Genomic DNA, 18,978 nt, shown 5'->3' with positions numbered 1-18,978 from the left:
ACTGCATGCAAACAGCTGCGATATCTGGGATTTATAATGCATCTTAGATTGAATAAAACAATGGTTTACTGCTGTGTCTTAAACGCCTCTGAAATTGGATCAATTAACAAATCTTGTTACAACGTGGAAGCAATCTTTTTATTATGCTTGGCATTAATAGGGCCACTTTAGAAATAATCTAGATTCAGCAACCTGTTTTAAGAGGGGTGTGTGAAACCTAGAGAAGTCCAGATAGGAATAAAAATGGCTAGAAATAAAGAATACAGTTTCTGAATAAAAGCTCCATGAGCCATAAAGCAAATAGTGAGGGACAACTTTAATGACTGCCTTTAAGTCTGCAGCAAGTTTTGGTTTAGAGAATGCTTGTCACTCATGTCTAACAAGATAAGATGATGTGAAAATGCCTCAGTTGCAGAGAGAGAATTTGATCAGCTTTGGGGTATGAATCCTTTCATGTATTGTACTTGTCACTGAATAGCCAGTGCTGTTTGATGCCCAGACTTTGGCGTGGGTGATTGAATATTGGAGTAGGCTCCTGCGGGACACCATTCGATATCCATTTTGGTTCTTTTAGGTCTAAATGTTGCTGGAGGCTAGAGATGCATCTGAAAGTCCCTTCCAGGCTGGTGGTTCTGTTTCCTATTATATATTTTATATATATAATGTATTTTAGGAGACTTAATTTGATGTGACTTGGATTGCCAAAGAGCTTTTTCTGTGGGTTTTCTTTTAACCTTGGGTCGTATAGTAGATGTACTTTATATTTTAGAAAGCAGCTTATGGAAAATTGTATTTTGAATCACGTTTTTCTGTTGTTTCTCCTAAGTACATAATCCTTATCGAAAAGATTTCAGCATGCAATAAAAACTACACCAATTTAGATGTTTCTTTGGGCGTGGATGGTGTGATTCTTTGTATTTCTCTCTGGCAAATCCTGTATATTAAATTAAATACCTCTATATTGATATTTCCTTTTCATATAAGTCATTAGTTCCTTCATTCATGTTGCCACCCTAGCCTCTACCATGTTTCCCCCAAAATAAGACCGGGTCTTATATTAAGTTCTGCTCCAAAAAACACCTTAGGGCTTATGTTCAGGGGATGTCATCCTGAAAAATCATGCTAGGACTTATTTTCCAGTTAGGTCTTATTTTTGGGGAAACAACGGTAGTTCTTGCTTTTCACCTTGCTCTTGGTGTAGGTTTTGCCACTGCCCTGGGTAAAAGGAGAGAGAAGAAGGAGCAGTTTCCATAGTCTTTCCACTCTCTGCTTACTACTGTTCGTCTCCCACACGCTTCTGCCATTGGTGCTCCCTCAGTGCCACCCTCCATTATTGCGTGCCGTGACGAAATCACTAAAACTCACTGCCTTGTAGTCTGCTAAATGTTTGCTTGATGTATTCATTTGTCTGTCATTTATCCCCTCATTTGTATGAGTAGGAAAAGAGGAACATGTAATCCCCTGTTTTATGTTGTTGCTGTTAATAATTGTTTCAGGAGATTCCTGTGGGTTACGAGTACTGTTTCAAGGGACAGGTGCTGTTAGTAAAGGGAGAGCAGGCTAGAATCTCTGAGCTCCTCAGAGCAAGGAACAGCAGAACAGCACCAGCTTCCATTTATTGAGGACCTACCAGTTTTTTTTGTGTGTGTTTTTTTTTTTTTTTAATTTATTGAGGTGACAATTGTTAGTAAAATTACATAGATTTCAGGTGTACAATTCTGTATTACATCATCTATAAATCCCATTGTGTGTTCATCACCCAGAGTCAGTTCTCCTTCCATCACCATATATTCGATCCCCCTTACCCTCATCTCCCACCCCCCACCCCCCACCCCCCTTACCCTCTGGCAACCACTAAACTATTGTCTGTGTCTATGAGTTTCTGTTTCTCATTTGTTTGTCTTGTTCTTTTGTTGCTTTTGGTTTATATACCACATATCAGTGAAATCACATGGTTCTCTGCTTTTTCTGTCTGACTTATTTCGCTCAGCATTACACTCTCAAGATCCATCCATGTTGTCACAAATGTTCCTATATCATCTTTTCTTACCGCCGAATAGTATTCCATTGTGTATATATACCACAACTTCTTCATCCATTCATCTATCGAAGGACATTTTGGTTGTTTCCATGTCTTGGCCACCGTAAACAAAGCTGCAATGAACATTGGAGCACACATGTCTTTATCTCTAAATGTTTTCAGATTTTTTGGGTAGATACCCAGGAGAGGGATTGCTGGGTCATATGGCAATTCTATTCGTAATTTTTTGAGGAACCTCCACACCGCCTTCCATAACGGCTGCACCAGTCTGCATTCCCACCAACAGTGTATGAGGGTTCCTTTTTCTCCACAGCCTCTCCAACATTTGTTACTATTTGTCTTGTTGATGATCGCCATTCTGACTGGGGTGAGGTGATATCTCATTGTGGTTTTTATTTGCATTTCTCTGATGATTAGTGATGTTGAGCATTTTTTCATATGTCTATTTGCCATTTGTATGTCCTCTTTGGAAAAATGTCTCTTCAAGGAGGACCTACCAGTTTACCACCATAATTGATGCTTTCTGTATTTTGTGACTCAAGCTTAAAATTAGCTTGAGCAACAGATGATGTTATCCCCATTTCATAGATAAGGAAACTGAGACGTAATGAGGGTAGTTAACTTGACTGTGCTCACACCGGTCAGTAAGTTTCAAAGCTGACATTTAAACCTAAACCCGTCTAACTCCAAAGTCCGTGCTCCTCCATCGTTGCCATCTTGCCTCTCAAAGTAAACTGAGGACAGGAAGCTAAGACTGAGAAGCTTGCTTTGGTCCTGTATGGACTTAGGAAGAAGTCTGTATGCAGCTCACCTCTTCCAGCCTCTTGCAAGCCTTTTGTCTGCCTTCACTTCTTTTTGGTTCCTGTACTCCTTAGTTTCTTGGGATTACGGGCAGAGGCGTTGTTGCAGGGAAATAGGTATTGAGTTCTGGTTCCTAATGTTGGGGCTACCAAGGGAAAAGACATGTTTTTAGCCCCCACAAGTGGGAATTCTGAACACTCCTACAGATTTTTTTTTTTCTTTTCTTGGGGTTCTGCAAGGCTCTTGTGTACAGAACTGTACTTGAAATACATCATGGGTAAAATAGGCCTTGCTAGAGCTGCCTGCCATTGTTTCTGTGGGAAAATATGTTCAGAGTTACAGACAATAGATGTAAAGTATACTTGTGGAACATTCCCCGTATGGAAGGTGGAATCTGTAGTCCAGATTTTCAGTAGGACTTGGCATCTGGAAGAGACACATGTCGGGGCCGTTTTAGGAGATCTCATCACAGGAGCTCGCTGCTTCGTTTGTTACTGGCATCCATTTGATCAGGCATGAAAACGGAATACACTGTTACTTCACTCCTTACTTTAAAAAGTGAGAAATACTTTGCATTTTAAACTTTCAAATGATTTTTAATCATTTTTGACTGGGTAGTATATATACAAGGTGTAACATTGAAAAGGTATGAGAAGATACATAGTAAAATGTAAGTTTTCCTCCAATCTCTGTCCCTTCGCCACCTAGTTTCTTTCTCTGTTGATTGTGAGTTTTATGTTGTTGGGTACTGAATTCCTTTATATAGTGTTAGATTTGTTCTGCTGTACAGTTAGGTTACTTGGAATCGATTTGGTCCTTTTAAGATTTGTTAGGACAGATCTAGAGCCACCTGTGGTCAATGGCCAGTTTGGCTTGACTAACAGGGACTTCTGAGGACGTGATGCTCTGTGTAGTAAGTAAGGTCTTTCACTTCTGGCCGGTGGGCACATGAATGATTCCCAGCCCTGTGTGGACTCTGGGAATTGTTTGGCTTCCTGCTTTCTGGTTGCTCTTTCCCTGGCCTCAGGTAATTTCCTCTCACACACACGTTGTTCAGTACAGGACACCTCGGGGATACTGTGCCTTCAGTTCCAGACCACCACAGTAAAGAAAATACCACAATAAAGCAGATATCACAGTCAAGCGAGTCACATGAATTTTTTGGTTTCCTAGTGCATATGAAATTTATGTTTATACTGTATCACCTATTAAGTGTGCAAAAATATACTGTATGTACCTAAATTTTAAAAATACTTTATTGCTAAAAAATGCTAGCTATCATGTATCTGATCCCTCAGAGTTGTAATCTTTTTGCTGGTGGAGGGACATGTCAGTGTCAATGGCAGTTGACTGATCAGGGTAGTAGTTCCTGACGGTTGGGGTCAGTGGATGCAATTTCTTAAAATAGGACAGCGGTGAAGTTTGCCACATTGATTGGCTCTTCTTTTCACAAACAGTTTCTCTGTAGCACGTGATGGTGTTTGATAGCATTTTACCCACAGTAGAACTTCTTTCAAAATTGGAATCAATCCTCTCATACCCTGCTGCTTCTTTATTTATAAGCTCATGTGAAATTCTAAATCCCTATTGTCACTTCAGCAGTTTTCAAAGCGTCTTCCCCAGGAGTAGATTTGATCTCAAGAAACCCCTTTCTTTGCTCATCCACAAGAAGCAATTTCTCACTTATTGAAGTTTTATCATCAGATTTCAGTAATTCAGTCACATTTTAGGCTCTACTTCTAATGTTAGTTCTCTCACTATTTCCACCACATCTGCAGTTAACTTCCTTCACTAAAGTCTTAAATCCCTCAAAATCCTCCATGAAGGCTGGAATCTGCTTCTTCAAGCTCTTGTTAATGTTGATATTTTGACCTCTTCCCATGAATCACAAATGTTCTTGATGGCATCTAGAATGGTGAATCCTTTCCAGAAGGTTTTCTATTGACATTGCCCAGAGCCATCAGAGGAGTCACTATCTATGGCAGCTATAGCCTTATGAAATGTATTTCTTAAATCATAAGACTGAAAGTTGAAATTACTCTTTGATCAATGGGCTGCAGAATGGATGTTGTGTTAGCAAGTGTGAAAACAACATTAATCTCCTTGTACATCTCCATCAGAGCTCTTGGGTGACCAGGTGCATTGTTAGTGAGCGATAATATTTTGAAAGGAATTTTTTTTTCTGAGCAATAGTTCTCAACACAGGGCTTAAAATATTCAGTAAACCATGTTGTAAACAGATGTGCTGGCATTAGGCTGTCGTCATAGATTTAGCATAATTCTTAAGGGCCCTGGGATTTTCAGAATGGTAAATGACCGCTGGCTTCAACCTAAAATCACCAGCTGTGTTAGCCCTTATAAGAGAGTCAGCCTGTCCTTTGAAGCTTTAAAACCAGGCATTGACTTCTGTGTCCTAGATGGCATCTTCTTCCAGTATAAAGCTGTTTCATGTATATTGAAAATCTGTTGTTTAGTGTAGCCAGCCTCATTAATTACCTTAGCTGGCTCTTCTGGATAACTTCCTGCAGCTTCTACATCAGCACTGGCTGCTTCACCTGCACTTTTATGTTATGGAGACAGCTTCTTTCCTTAAACCTCACAAACCAGCCTTTGCTGGCTTCATCCTTTTCTTCTGCACCTTCCTCACCTCTCTCAACATCTATAGAATTGAAGAGTTTAGGGCCTTGCTCTGGATCAGGGTTTGGTTTACAGGAATGTTGTTACTAGCTTGATCTATCTAGACCACTAAAACTTACTCCGTATCAACATAAGGCTGTTTTGCTTTGTAATTTGTGTGTTCATTGGCGATACCAGCCATTGCATTAAGTTCTTTGGAGATTTCAAAGATGTATTATACTTGAATACTCCCATTTAGAAAGAAAGTGAAGATATAAATCTTGATACAAAGTAGAAAGTGCCCCAATGGAGAGAGTGTGTTCTGGGAGTTCAGAATAGTGAGATATGGTTCTGTATTGATACTTCCTTTTTCTCTTGACTTTGCTTGCTTGATTTTACCATTCTGATTCTTAGAATTTTAAATTGGGTAGCTTGCCCTTTCATTTGTCAGTCATTCTGAGGCCTGTTGTTATTACTTGCAAAAAATAACCGAGAACATATGGTTTTGTTTGTTTTTAGGGAATGACAGAGGAAGAAGAAGACAAACTTTTGGCACTAAAAGACTTCATGATGAAATCTAACAAAGCAAAGGCCAATATAGTGGACCAAAGCCATCTTCATGATAGTAGCCAGAAAGGTGTAATTGATTTGGCAGCCTTGGGCATAACTGGGAGACAAGTTGATCTTGTTAAAACCAAACAGGAACCAGATGACAAGCGAGGTTGGTACATTTTTGTGTGTGTGTGTGTGTGTGTGTGTGTGTGTGTGTGTGTTGAGCTTGTATTGTTAGTTATTTCATAAAGCTACTTTTAGCTAATTAGTAATAAAATAAAAGTCACACTTACCAGATATGGAAGTTTTAAATACAGTGACTAGCTTACATAGCAGGAAGATTTAGGGGAGAAAAAGTAGAGAAGTGAGCTAACAGTTAAGAGATTAAGTAACCTGCCAAAATTTCTTCTAAGAAACAATGACATGCATGCAAAGAAACGTGTATAAGAATGTTTTCCATTAAAACAAAAAAAGGAAATAATTGAAGTGTCAATTAATAGGTGAATGGTTAGGTAAGTGTTCAACATATTAAGTAAGAGAAAAAGCAAGTTGTGAAACAATATGTATTATTTTATTTTTGTAAAATAATATGGTAGTATATCATTAAACTGTAGAGTTCGTGAGGTTTACAAAGTTATGGAGGCAATTCATGTTATTATTTGGTAATGCTAGAACTTAGTACTTTTTGTAACTGGACAAAGATAAAAAATAAATGGTTTCTCTTCTGTTTATAGTCAGGAGATAGCTATATAACAATTGATTTTTTTATTCTATTTTTATTTTGTTTTCTAAGTAACTGATACTGGAAATAGAGAGGTCATATTTAGTAGTGACATTTGAAAAATTTGTTTTTATTGTTGATTCTTCAGATGAAGTGGTTACTTGCAATGGAGCTAGCCTGGGGAAACTAAGAAACAATTAGGTCTAATTATTAATACCATCGAAAGCACATCTTTTCCATCTGCCCAAGAAATGGAAGTGAGGTTAATGAGTTGATATATAAATATAAATAAATTGGAGATCATAAAGAACAAATAGGATGTGAAGTCCATTCCCCACCAAAAAAAAGAAGCAATAAAAGCACATACTAGTTTTAGAGGCTTCCTTTAGACTATTCTGAAATCTGTTTTCATAGCTAGAAAACATGTGAAACAAGACTCAAATGTAAACGAAGAATGGAAAAGCATGTTTGGGTCACTGGAACCACCGACCATCCCACAGGCCCTACCTAAAGGGAGTGACCAGGAGGTGATTCAGACTGGGAAGCCTCCTCGTTCAGAGTCCTCTGCTGGCATTTGTGTCCCCTTGTCAACTTCTCCACAGGTATTGTCACCTAGGCAATAGTCCTTTTCTCTTTCAATCTCATTCTACGCTTCGGGATGTTTAAAAGCTGGGTACTGTACTGGAAAAAGAATACAGTGACTTGTGCTGTTGGAGGACATGTTTCTTTCTAAGACAGTTTATCTTTAATTGTATCGCCAAGGGGAAATCTAGTTATTAAATGCATCAAAAAGGTCTCGTTTTAGAGTTCTCACCAATAAAGTGATCTGAAATTGTGGGTTGAAGACATCATTATGAACTGTGATTATAATTAGTATACAGTGAACCTTTTAAATATCTTTTTATTCTTCAAATATGACATAGTTCTATCTGTAAAATACCAAAAATACTTCTGAGAAGAAAAGTCCCAAGTTTGCAATGCATGAGAAATGTCATGATAATTTTGATATATTTGAAATAAATTTGCAATTGAAGGTAATTGTTCCCTAGCCAGTCATATTTTAAATGAAAAATATAATACATATTAACTGAACCATCTGACAAAATTTTGTTTTTCACTTAATGAGAGTTTTTATTTAATGTTTTTGCTGCACTGATAACTTTTTTTTTAATAGTGTAGAAGTTTTGAGTAATATTTGTGGTTAAACTTCATTTTAACGTTTTCATTGAAAACATATTGTATTTGAACATGTCATTTCATTTAAGCATGTCATTGGATTTAAAGATTGGTACATTAATAAGGACAACAAGCTGATGATAGTGAATAAAGAGAACATAGATACATTTTTATATGAAATATACTTTGCTTATGACATAATTGCCTATAATTCTGTTTTGTTTTTTTTGTTTTTTTTGCAGGTTCCGGAAGTGACAAATGTCCAAAGTAGAAAACCAACAATACAGGTTTTAAGTAGTACAATTTTACCGTCCACCTACCAGATTCGGATCACAACTTGTAAAACTGAACTTCAGCAACTCATACAACAAAAGCGGGAGCAGTGTAATGCTGAGAGGATAGCCAAGCAGATGATGGAAAACGCTGAATGGGAGAGTAAACCGCCGCCACCTGGTAAAAATGCCATTGGAGGGAGTTGCATTCCACCCTAGGTGCTGAAGCCTAGAATCGGATGCAGGGTACTGATAATTACCAAGGAAAGGAAGTAAGAGCAAACTGTCACTTTGGAATCTTAGAGGAGGAAGCAATAAGTGAGAAATCTTAAGTCACTGTTTATGGAGTGTGGATCTTAGCTCTAGAGGCAACTTGCAGTGTCTTTTTAGGCCACTTACTGTTTTAGCCTGCCTGGGGTCACTTTCCCCCACTTATCATGCAAGGCTTTACCTGCCTGTTCAATGTCATGCCACTTTCTCATTGAGTGTCAGGCTTCTTGGAATAGCTCCAACTTTTCATTATAGAAGGTTTTAACATCTATTAATTTTCTTTAAAAAAAGGTAAAATTTGGAAAATAATGGATACTTTTAAAAGAAAACAAAATCACCTATAACCCCACCATTCAACAATTGTTGACATTAAGATTTTGGGGAAACACTCCTATGTTCTGAGAAGATTTAAAAGAAATTTAGAGCTATTTCAGAAAAAGATGTGCCTCAGCTCTGTTAACAGACTTGCCCAGTTCATGGAGCTAGCCTTTGATAATAGATTTTCAGATTTTGAAAAACATTTTTAATGAGTTTCTGTATGTACATTTTAATAATCAAAATTTAACTTGAAAACTGAGAAGAAAGGTGTAGTGTGTTAATATGTAGAGATTTAAAAATTATGTGAATTCCCATGGGTTTCTATTGTGAATGCAGGGAAAATGCTGGTAGAGGTCAGTGACTTATGGATTTAGAAAATATTCTTAATTGGTAAGTGAAATCTCTAATCACATAAATTTTCTTACCAAAATAAATATCCTGGAATATTTATGTTATTTCTGAAATATAGTTCGATATTATTTACCAGCCCTGCTTTAAAAACAAACAAAAAAATTGACCATAAACTGTTTTACCAGAGAACCTGTCTTTATAAGTTGCATTTTATACTTAAGTGAAGTTATACATTTTATTCAATAATCATAGAAAAGGTGTCAAGTTTTGTGGTTTAAGAAATGTGCAGTGACTGTTGGGCTCTTTATTTTTTCTTTCCACACTTGAGTGGTTGCTTGAAATTGGTTTTCTCTAGACAGAAATGTTCAGCCTAACCTGGTAGATTATCTGTACTTCTTGGAAAAGTGTTTTTGATCACTTCCAAATCCAGCATATCCTTAAAAATCACATCCAGCTGTTCTTCCCACACATGTGGGCTGTAGATCCAACAGGAAACATTTTTTATCGTCGAGTAAGCCAGGTTTGGCAGTAGTATTGGTTTCATTTTTGTTTCTTGGTAAAAGGAAATCATTTCATGATAAAATGACATTGTTATCACTTAATTAGGCACAGTGCTAACCCTAATATAGCATAATCTTCAACATAGCTTTCAGTTTTGTTTTATTTTGAAAAGATTAACATTAAATATGATTAAATGTTATACTTAATACATAATTTTATTCATTAAATAGTAAAGACAGTTCTATGCAAGGACATGCTAGGTATTGTGATTCATAATGCATAAGACATGGTCTCTGACTTCAGGGAAGTTATAATTTATTAGAGGAAATTAATCACACACAAAAAATATATAATAAAACAAAAGGGTATAGAGGTCATAAAGAAAGTACTAGAAAATCCATGGGCATTCTGAGGCTGTAATTTATAATACCATGTATGTTAACATGTGGATACCATAGAATAAATGATTGCGGGTAGAGAGAAAATAAACACTGAGTGTTTACCGTGGGCCTGGGATAACGTCAGACTATTTATACATCTCATTTAGCCATATAATGACCTTTTGGGTTAAGTAGTATTTCCTGCATTTTAATTTGAGGAAATTGAAACTCAGAAATTTCCTTAAGGTCAGACATTTATTATATAGTGGATCTGGGTTTTTGAGACTTTTCAGGCTTACGCTGCCTTCCTAGCATCGATTTCTCTTGTTCAGGAAAGTCATTACCTCTTGCTACTAAGCAAGTAGTCAGGGTTTTTCTGGGTACCAAGTGACTATTGTGAGTTTTCAGACACTAGAGAAGGACTCTAGGTGCAGTCTTTCTAAGGCTATTTGAGCAACACTTAATTGCTATCTTGGATGTCCTACTCAATAGATAACGGTCATGGTCCAGTAGACCACTCTGGATTGGCTAACTGTTGATATCCTTTGTTTAGTTCTTACAATTGCTCTGCTGGTTGTTGGTTATTATAGTTGGGGATGTGGGAAAGATATGGATAAGTGCAGATTAAGATACATGCCTTTGCTCTTCCTTAGGCTGGCGTCCTAAAGGGCTACTGGTTGCACATCTTCATGAACACAAATCTGCTGTGAATCGAATTAGAGTCTCTGATGAACACTCACTTTTTGCAACATGTTCAAATGATGGTACAGTGAAAATCTGGAATAGCCAGAAGATGGAGGGGAAGACCACTACTACCAGGTAAAATATGCTTACGAGAGTCAATTCATTCATTCATTAAATCAGCAAATATTTATTGAGTACTTACACTGTGGTAGGTGCTGTCCTAGGTACCAGAGATACAGCAATGATAAATGGACAAAAATACCTTTTCTGTGGAGCTTTCCTTCTAGTGGGAGGTGACAGACAATAAATAGTATAATTAAGTAAAACATACAATGTGTTATTTGGTAAAAAATGTTATGGAGAAAAGTATAGCAGGGAAGAGGTATAGGGAATGCAGTAGAGTAGAATTTTAAATAAATTGGCCAGAGAATACCTCACAGAGAAAATGCCATTTGAGGAAAGACCTGAAAAAGGTGAGCGATTAGGGTGGCCCGATGGCTCAGTTCATTGGAACGCGAGCTCTGAACAACAGGGTTGCCGGTTCGATTCCCACATGGGCCAGTGAGCTGCGCCCTCCATAACTAGATTGAAGGCAACGAGCTGCTGCTGAGCTTCTGGAGGGGCAGCCGGATGGCTCAGTTGGTTGGAGCGCAAGCTCTCAACAAGATTGCCAGTTCAATTCCACATGGAATGGTGGGCTGTGCCCCCTGCAACTAAAGATTGAAAACGGCAACTGGACTTGGAGCTGAGCTGCGCCCTCCAACTAGATTGAAGGACAATGACTTGGAACCTAATGAGCCCTGGAGAAACACACTGTTCTCCAATGTTCCCCAATAAAATTAAAAAAAAAAAAATGTGAGGGATTGAGCCATGTGGATATTTTAGGGAAAAACATTCCAGGCAGAGGAAACAGGGATTTCAAAGGCCCTGAGGTAGGAAGATGTTTGGCTTGCTTGAGGAACAGCAGAAAGGTCTGTGTGTGTGGAGCAGGGTAAGCAAGAAGCAGGGCTGTGAGATTATATAGGGTCCTGTAGGTTGCCATATAGGATTTTGATTTTCCTCTGAGTGAGATGGGGAGCCTTTGGAGGGTTCAGAGCAGAAGAGAGACACGATTTAAGTTAGGTTTCAACAGAATTACTCTGGCTTTGGTGTTGAGAATAGACTGAAGAGGGGCAGGGCAGAAGCAGTTAGGCCATTACAATAATTTAAGCAAGAGGTGGAGGTAATGAAAGTGAGCAGATTTTGGATCTGTTTTGATGGTATAGCCAGCAAGGTTTGCGGAATGGGTTAGATGGAGTATGAGCCAAGAGAATGATGGACTGGCAAGCCATGTAAGGAAAACACACACTACCGTTGCCTCACTGTTATGGTCAAAATGGAGATAGTTTATGACTTGAAATCCCAAAGACTTTAAATGTGCATGGTGTGATTTTGATAAGTGATTATAAGAAGTATTTTAAATTTGTACAGTTTCATAGTTATGTCCCTACTTGATATGCAGTCTGTTTTGTCTGCCCCCCCCTCCCCCCAGACCCCCATTCCCATCAATGCTGCCATATTCATATTTGTTCTGTGCCTAGTTTGGTCTGGGTCTGAAAAGAAAGCTACTAAAATCATAATTGAATCTCATATACATAAATGAAGTGGGGTAATCTCTAGTGCTTTTCTTGTTACCAGTTCATTGACCATATTTAACCACAAAATCATCAAACAACAAGATACCTGTGATAACTAAAACAACTCAAAAGTTTACTACTTTTGCCAATCTGATACAATTTTTTGTGCTGTTTATTTATTTAAAGGAGCTCTATATTTTTACACCATGCTTAATTATTGTTTTCACAGTCATTCTCTCTTGACATTGCATTCGTCAGGACATAAATCAGAAACTGATAAAAGAATCTTGGCTCCATGTAGCAATTTTTTGTCAACATTTTACTATGAAATTTTCAAACCTACAAGAAAAGCTGAAAGAGTCTCAGAGTGAACACCCATACACTTGCCACACAGATTCTGTAATTAATAATTTTACTGTATTTGCTGTGTCATGTAATTATGCATCCTGTCAATTCAGGTTCATAAAATGTATTTCAAAGTAAGATGCAGATACTAGTACACTTCCCCTAAAAACTTCAGCATGCATATCATTAACTGGAGCTCTGTATTTGTTTAAAGTTCTTTTTTTCTCTTTTTGGCATGAAATTCATATGTTATGAAGTCACAGATCTTACGTAAACCAATCCATGAGTCTTAACAAATGCATACACCTGTGCAACTTAAACTGCTCTAAAAATGCAGAACATAACCATCATACTGAATGTTCCCCTCATGTTCTTCCACATAAAATCCCTGCCTCCTTTCTGCTGACAACTATTCCTTTGATTTTCCTCCCACTGTTATTAGCGTTTTTATAAGTATTTTAAACATCTCTTCTGATAATTACTTTCCAAATGTTTGTTTGTTATCATCGTCAGTTGCATTCATTGTCCCTTCTATTTGGAGGATAAGTTTAACTGACATGAATAAACTTCTCAAGAAAGAATTTGGAATCATCTATTAAGTTTGCAAAACCTTACGTGTTCATTCCCAAATAATTTTTATCACAGATCCATGCCTTCTGTATCCCAGTGGTATACCAAGTATCACATTTCAGACACTGGGTCCCAGAAAATGTGGCATTTTACCTGACTGTTACAGTCTTTGGGAAGCTTGTGTGATGATTAGGAGACTGAATTTCCCCTGGATTCAGCTGCTCTTTTGCTTTGCTGTAACACCTGCTCTCTTGTTGAGTGCAATAGGCCTTGGCTTGGAGATGGTTCATCCCAGGCACAGAGTGGGGATGAGGGAAAGGGAAGAGAATGTGTTGCTGTCATCACCCGCCTTCTGATGAGGGAGGAGGCAATTATTCTTGCCAGACCCAAGGGGGGACAGCTAGTGCCTGGGATAGAGCAATAAAACTCATGTGTTTTCTTAGGAAATGTTACTAATACATTCTGACTGCTGAGGCTTTTCCCCTATGTATTATGTTGGCTGACTGACAACCCAGTTCCCAGTCCTAACTTTCTAATTGAATTATGATTGGTGATTTAGGCCACCTGGAGCTTGGCTCTGCCATTTTCTTCTTTCTTATTTGAGTTCAATTTTTAGTTTGTCCCTTAGGGCTAGTTCTTGGAAAATTGCTGTTTTTTTAAAACTTTTACATAGATTTTTTTCAACTTAATCCTTTATAGTAGTCTAGGTTATATTTTCCATATATGCTTCTTGTGCTACCCTACTTCTGACTCATTTAGCTTCTCAATTTTAGGGGGGATTGGTGAATTTGGGGCTTGTTGAATTTGATGGTAAAACATCTAAATGGAGTTTTGTCCCAATGAAGAATTGAAACAATTGAAGGGTGTGTAAGATGGTTCCAGTGTTAGGGTTACATATTTTAGAGTCACTGGTAGGTAGTGTTGGAAGTCAGAGTTTTTGAGTGGTATGGCTACTCTGAAGAAAAGGGAGTGTAAAGAGTTATAAAGATCTGCGAAGGCCTGAGACCTGAATAGTAGGAAGTTGAATTTTGGACACAGGAAAAGAGGGGTCAGAAAAAGAGAGAGAGAAAAATGTTTAAGTTATATTAGACTGGAACAGAAGAGAGAGTTTTAAGAAAAGGACTTTACAGGCAGCTCCCAAATGCAATGAAAAAGCCAAGTTGCATGAAAACCTCGCCAGGCCATTGGGCATTCTCATACAGTGCCTTTGGTGGAATATAGTTGATATATCCATCATACCTGAAGGGTTTTTTGACAATATGTATCATAAGCTTTTATGATGTCTGTATCCTAAGAAAACAACTTTAAGAATAAACTCAGAGATTGAGTTTTAAGGCTGTTCAGATAAGAATGTCCACTCTTGCTACTTTCATTTCGCATTGCATTAGAGGTTTTAGCCAGGACAATTAGATAAAGAAAAGAAATAAAAGGTGTACAGGTTGGAAAGGAAGAAATAAAACTATCTCTGTTAGCAGATAACATGATCTTATCTGTAGACTATCTTAATCAATAAGATAAACAAAGCAAAAAGAAAATCCTGTTAGAAGTAACAAATGAGTTCAGCAAAGTTGTAGAATGTAAGATTATGCTGTATTTGTATATACAAAAATCAGTTGCATTTCTATTTGCTAACAATGAATAATCCAGAGAGGAAATTAAGAAAATAATTCCATTTACAGTAGCATCAAAAGGAATAAAACACTTAGGAATAAATTTAATAAAAGAAGTACAAGACTCATATACTGAAAACTACAAACCATCATGGAAATAAATTATAGAAGACCTAAATAAATGGGAAGACACAACTATATTAATTCAGTAGAATACTTAACACTGTTACGATATTCCCAAATTAATCTATAGATTCAATGCAATCCCTATGAAATTTCCAGCTACCTTTTTTTTGGTATAAATTGACATTCTGATCCTAAAATTCATAAATTCAAAATATTTAAATAGCGAAAAATAATCTTGAAAAGAAAAGAACTATATTGGAGAACTCACACTTCCAGATTTGCTACAAAGCCACAGCAAATAAAGACAGTGTTTTGCTGACATAAGGATAAAGGTATAAATCAGTGGGATAGAACTAACCTGCAGAAATAATTTCAGATCATCATTTTTGACAAGGGTGCCAGAACAATTCTGTGGCAGAAAGAACAGCGTGAACAAAACAGTCTGTTATTAATGGTATCCACATGCAAAAGGATGGATTTCTAGAGAATTTTTCCAAAATGGATCATAGACTTAAATGTAAGAGCTAAACTATAAAACTTTTAGAAGAAAACATAGCATGTAATTATTGATGATCTTAGATTAGGCAATAGTTTCTGAGATGTGACATCAAAAACACAAGTGACAAAAGAACAAATAGACAAATGAGACTTCATCAAAGCTATAAACTTTTGTGCTTCAAAGGACACTACAAGAAAGTGAAATGAGATGAGAGAAGTATTTGTAAACCATATATCTAAGTACCCAGAATATATAATAACTATTTCAGCTCAACAGTAAAAAGGCAACAACTGAAAAATAGACAAAGGATTCAAATAGATGTTTCTCCAAATAGGACCAATAAGTATACAAAAAGATGTTCTATATCATTAGTCACTAGCGCAAGGCAAACCAAAATCACAGTGAGATACCACCTCATACCCACTGAAATGACTATAATAAAAAAGACAATAAAAAATGTTGAGAGGATGTGGAGAAATTGGAACTTTCATACATCGTTGGTGGGACTATAAAATGATGCAGCAACTTTGGAAAACAGCTTGGCAGTTTCTCAAAATGCTAAACATAGAGCTAGTTACCTTATGATGCTGCAGTTTCACTTGTAGGTATACACCCAAGACGGTTGACAACATGTTCACACAAAAATCTACACACTAGTGTAGCATTGTTCATAGTGGCCAAAAAGTGGAAACTACAATGTCAATCAACTGTTCAATGGATAGACCAAAAGTGGTACAGCCACACAATGGAGTATTATTTAGCCATAAAAAGGAATGAAATACTGATCAACGCTACAACACGGATAAACCTTCAAAACATTATGCTGATCTAAAGACCAGCTAGCATAGTGTATGATTTCATTTATATGAAATGTCCAGAATAGGCAAATCCGTAGAGACAGAAAGTAGATTAACAGTTGCCAGGAGCTGCAGGGAGGGAGCATTGGGGAATGACTTGGGTATAGGGTTTCTTTTTGGAGTGGTGAAAATGTTCTGGAATCAGATAATGGTGATGGTTGCAAGACTTAGTGACTATACTATAAATCTCTTTAAAAGTGAATTTTATGATTTGTAAATTATATCTCAGTATTAAAAGAGGTGGGGAGAGAGAGAAAGCGTGAGAGACTGAGGATACTGGAATTCCCATCTCTACTATTACTTTGTCCTTGGTTCTCGTTACTCACGTACCATACTGCCTGGGCCCCTGTAGGCCCTGGTTTGAGACATATATAAACACAGGTGTTTATAGTAGCATTATTCATAATAGCCAAAAGGCGGAAACAACACAGATGTTCATGAGCTGAATGAATGGATAAGCAAAATGTGGTATATCCACACAATGGAGTAGATATTACCCATAAAAAGGAATGGATGAACCTTGAAAACATAATACTAAGTGAAAGAAGCCAGATATAAAAGGCCACATCATGTATGACTGCATTTATATGAAATATTCAGAGTAGCCAAATTCATAGAATATTTAAGGGGAAGGGGAAAATGGGGACTGAATGCTAGTGGGTATGAAGTGGCTTTCTTTTTGGGTTTCTTAAGAATGATGAAAATGTTCTGGAATTATATACTGATGCTCTATGCAAAATTTCATTAATATACTAAAATCACCAAATTGTACACTTTGAAATGTTATACTTTATGGTATGTGAATTGTATCTCAACAAAGCTATTAAGAAAAAGTGAACTGTAGAGACATGATTAATAAAAAATATAAAATACTGTTCCATATTTATTTAAAAAGCAAATATGAATATATTATACTATGCATAGGACAGCCTTTGGAAGAATATATAACAAAATGTTAATAATGTGTCTCTGGATGGTAGATTAATGTGATATATAGATTATGTATTACAGAATTGTGCATTTGAAACCTTTGTGATTTTACTATTTGTTGTCACCCCAGTACATTTTAATTGAAAGAAAAAAAATCACATGGATATTTATATATCGCTAATAATTTATATATACTGCTATATATATTGCTAATAATATTAGCAATAATAATGCTCGCATGGCCTTTCAGAAATACAATCTTATTTTTCTTTTGAGCAGATCTATTCTTACATACAGCCGCATTGGAGGTCGTGTCAAGACTCTCACATTCTGCCAGGGTTCCCACTACTTGGCCGTAGCATCTGACAATGGTGCTGTTCAGCTTCTTGGAATCGAGGCTTCTAAGCTGCCCAAGTCTCCTAAAATTCATCCTCTACAAAGCAGGTATCTTTTGCGTTTTTTAAATAGCATTTAGTGCATCAGTGTAATTTATGCTTCTCTCTCCAGTGTAGTTTGGATCAACTGAGGGCCTAGTACATTGTACTTCTTTTTTTAAGCACATGAAATAAAGCTGTGTTTCCAACTCAAATCTGTCACATGTAGTCAGTTTTAGAAAACTATGTCTGCGTATTTTATTTTCTGCCAGTTTTTCAAAAGATCAGAAGGGCAACTTTGAACTTGGGGCTCATCCCAGTCTGGAATGTGTCTGAAGAATCTAATTGTCAGTTACATCTTCTGTCTCAGCTACTAAAAGCAGACCTCTGGGTGGCTGGTTTTGAGACAATGAGTGTTCTTCATTAAAGAAAACTCAGATGTTGTCAGCATTTTGTTACTTGGCATTAAGTTGATGGGAACATGAAGTGTAGTGTTAAGTCCGATGATTTGCTTATCATTCTAAAACAAAATACTGGCTGGTTTTATTTAAGAATTTCCTTCACTACAAATTGTGGTTGCCTACAGATTAAACATTTGTGAAATAAGATATTTAAAGATAAAGCAGAACAATTTTTCAACTGACTGGTGTGTGCTACACACTGAGGAATCCAAAGACAAATAAGATACGTTATCCTTTCAGTAACTACAGTGTAGTGGGAGAAGTACATCAGAGAACAGTGTGATAACGTGCCATTGTTACAGGGACCGGGGAGCCAGCTTGCAGGGAGCAGGGAAGAAGGCCCAGAGGAGTTGAGACCACAAATAAGTTAGCCAGCAAAGGGGGTAGTCGAGTAGGGCATGGCAGGTAGAGGTGATGTATCCCATTGGAAGAAAGCAGAATGAGCAGATGCTTCTAGTTAAGTGGATTAAAAGTCATGGCCATTGGGTAGCTGAAGCAGAAAAGGATGTTTGTTGGACCACCTAGGATTTTATTATTTGTATTGTTTTATTGTTTATTATTTTGTTTTGCCTTTGCAATTAAAAATATGTTTTATCTTTAGTACACTCACTAAACAGATTTGGGCACCTTTTGTCCAGGACATATTATATATGGCTTTTGACTGAAAAACCAATACCTGCCAGTTTTCCTTGAAATTGTCTCAGCAGAGGATGACTGTACAGCAATATACCTATTGAGTTGCATGTGAATTAACAAAGAGCTATTGGCAGAAAGTGTTGTGTGATGACTGTGCTGGCAGGACACAGAGATGTTCTCATTCTGTGCATAGTTACCTCTCAGCTGACAGAGCCTGTTGCTCTGAATGTTACTGTCTTTTCCCTAAGCAAACGTTGACTACCTACACTGG

At 37.1% G+C, this 18,978-nt stretch overlaps 1 protein-coding gene across 1 annotated transcript in view; it reads left to right on the top strand.

Moving 5' to 3' along the window:
* PIK3R4 (phosphoinositide-3-kinase regulatory subunit 4) overlaps window positions 1-18,978 on the top strand; it is a 59,734-nt gene that overhangs the window by 29,974 nt on the left and 10,782 nt on the right. Inside the window, exons 10-14 of the mRNA XM_019725969.3 lie at window positions 5,978-6,179; window positions 7,146-7,333; window positions 8,150-8,360; window positions 10,653-10,818; window positions 17,516-17,680. Of these exons, the coding sequence (XP_019581528.3) occupies window positions 5,978-6,179; window positions 7,146-7,333; window positions 8,150-8,360; window positions 10,653-10,818; window positions 17,516-17,680 (932 nt within the window). The remainder of the gene's footprint in view (window positions 1-5,977; window positions 6,180-7,145; window positions 7,334-8,149; window positions 8,361-10,652; window positions 10,819-17,515; window positions 17,681-18,978) is intronic.

This window comes from Rhinolophus sinicus, chromosome 5 (genome assembly GCF_057876585.1).
Source record: "Rhinolophus sinicus isolate RSI-liver-muscle chromosome 5, RSI-T2T, whole genome shotgun sequence".
NCBI lineage: Eukaryota > Metazoa > Chordata > Mammalia > Chiroptera > Rhinolophidae > Rhinolophus > Rhinolophus sinicus.
The sequence above is the reverse complement of the archived record's forward strand: the minus strand, read 5'-3'. Positions and strand labels throughout refer to the sequence as shown.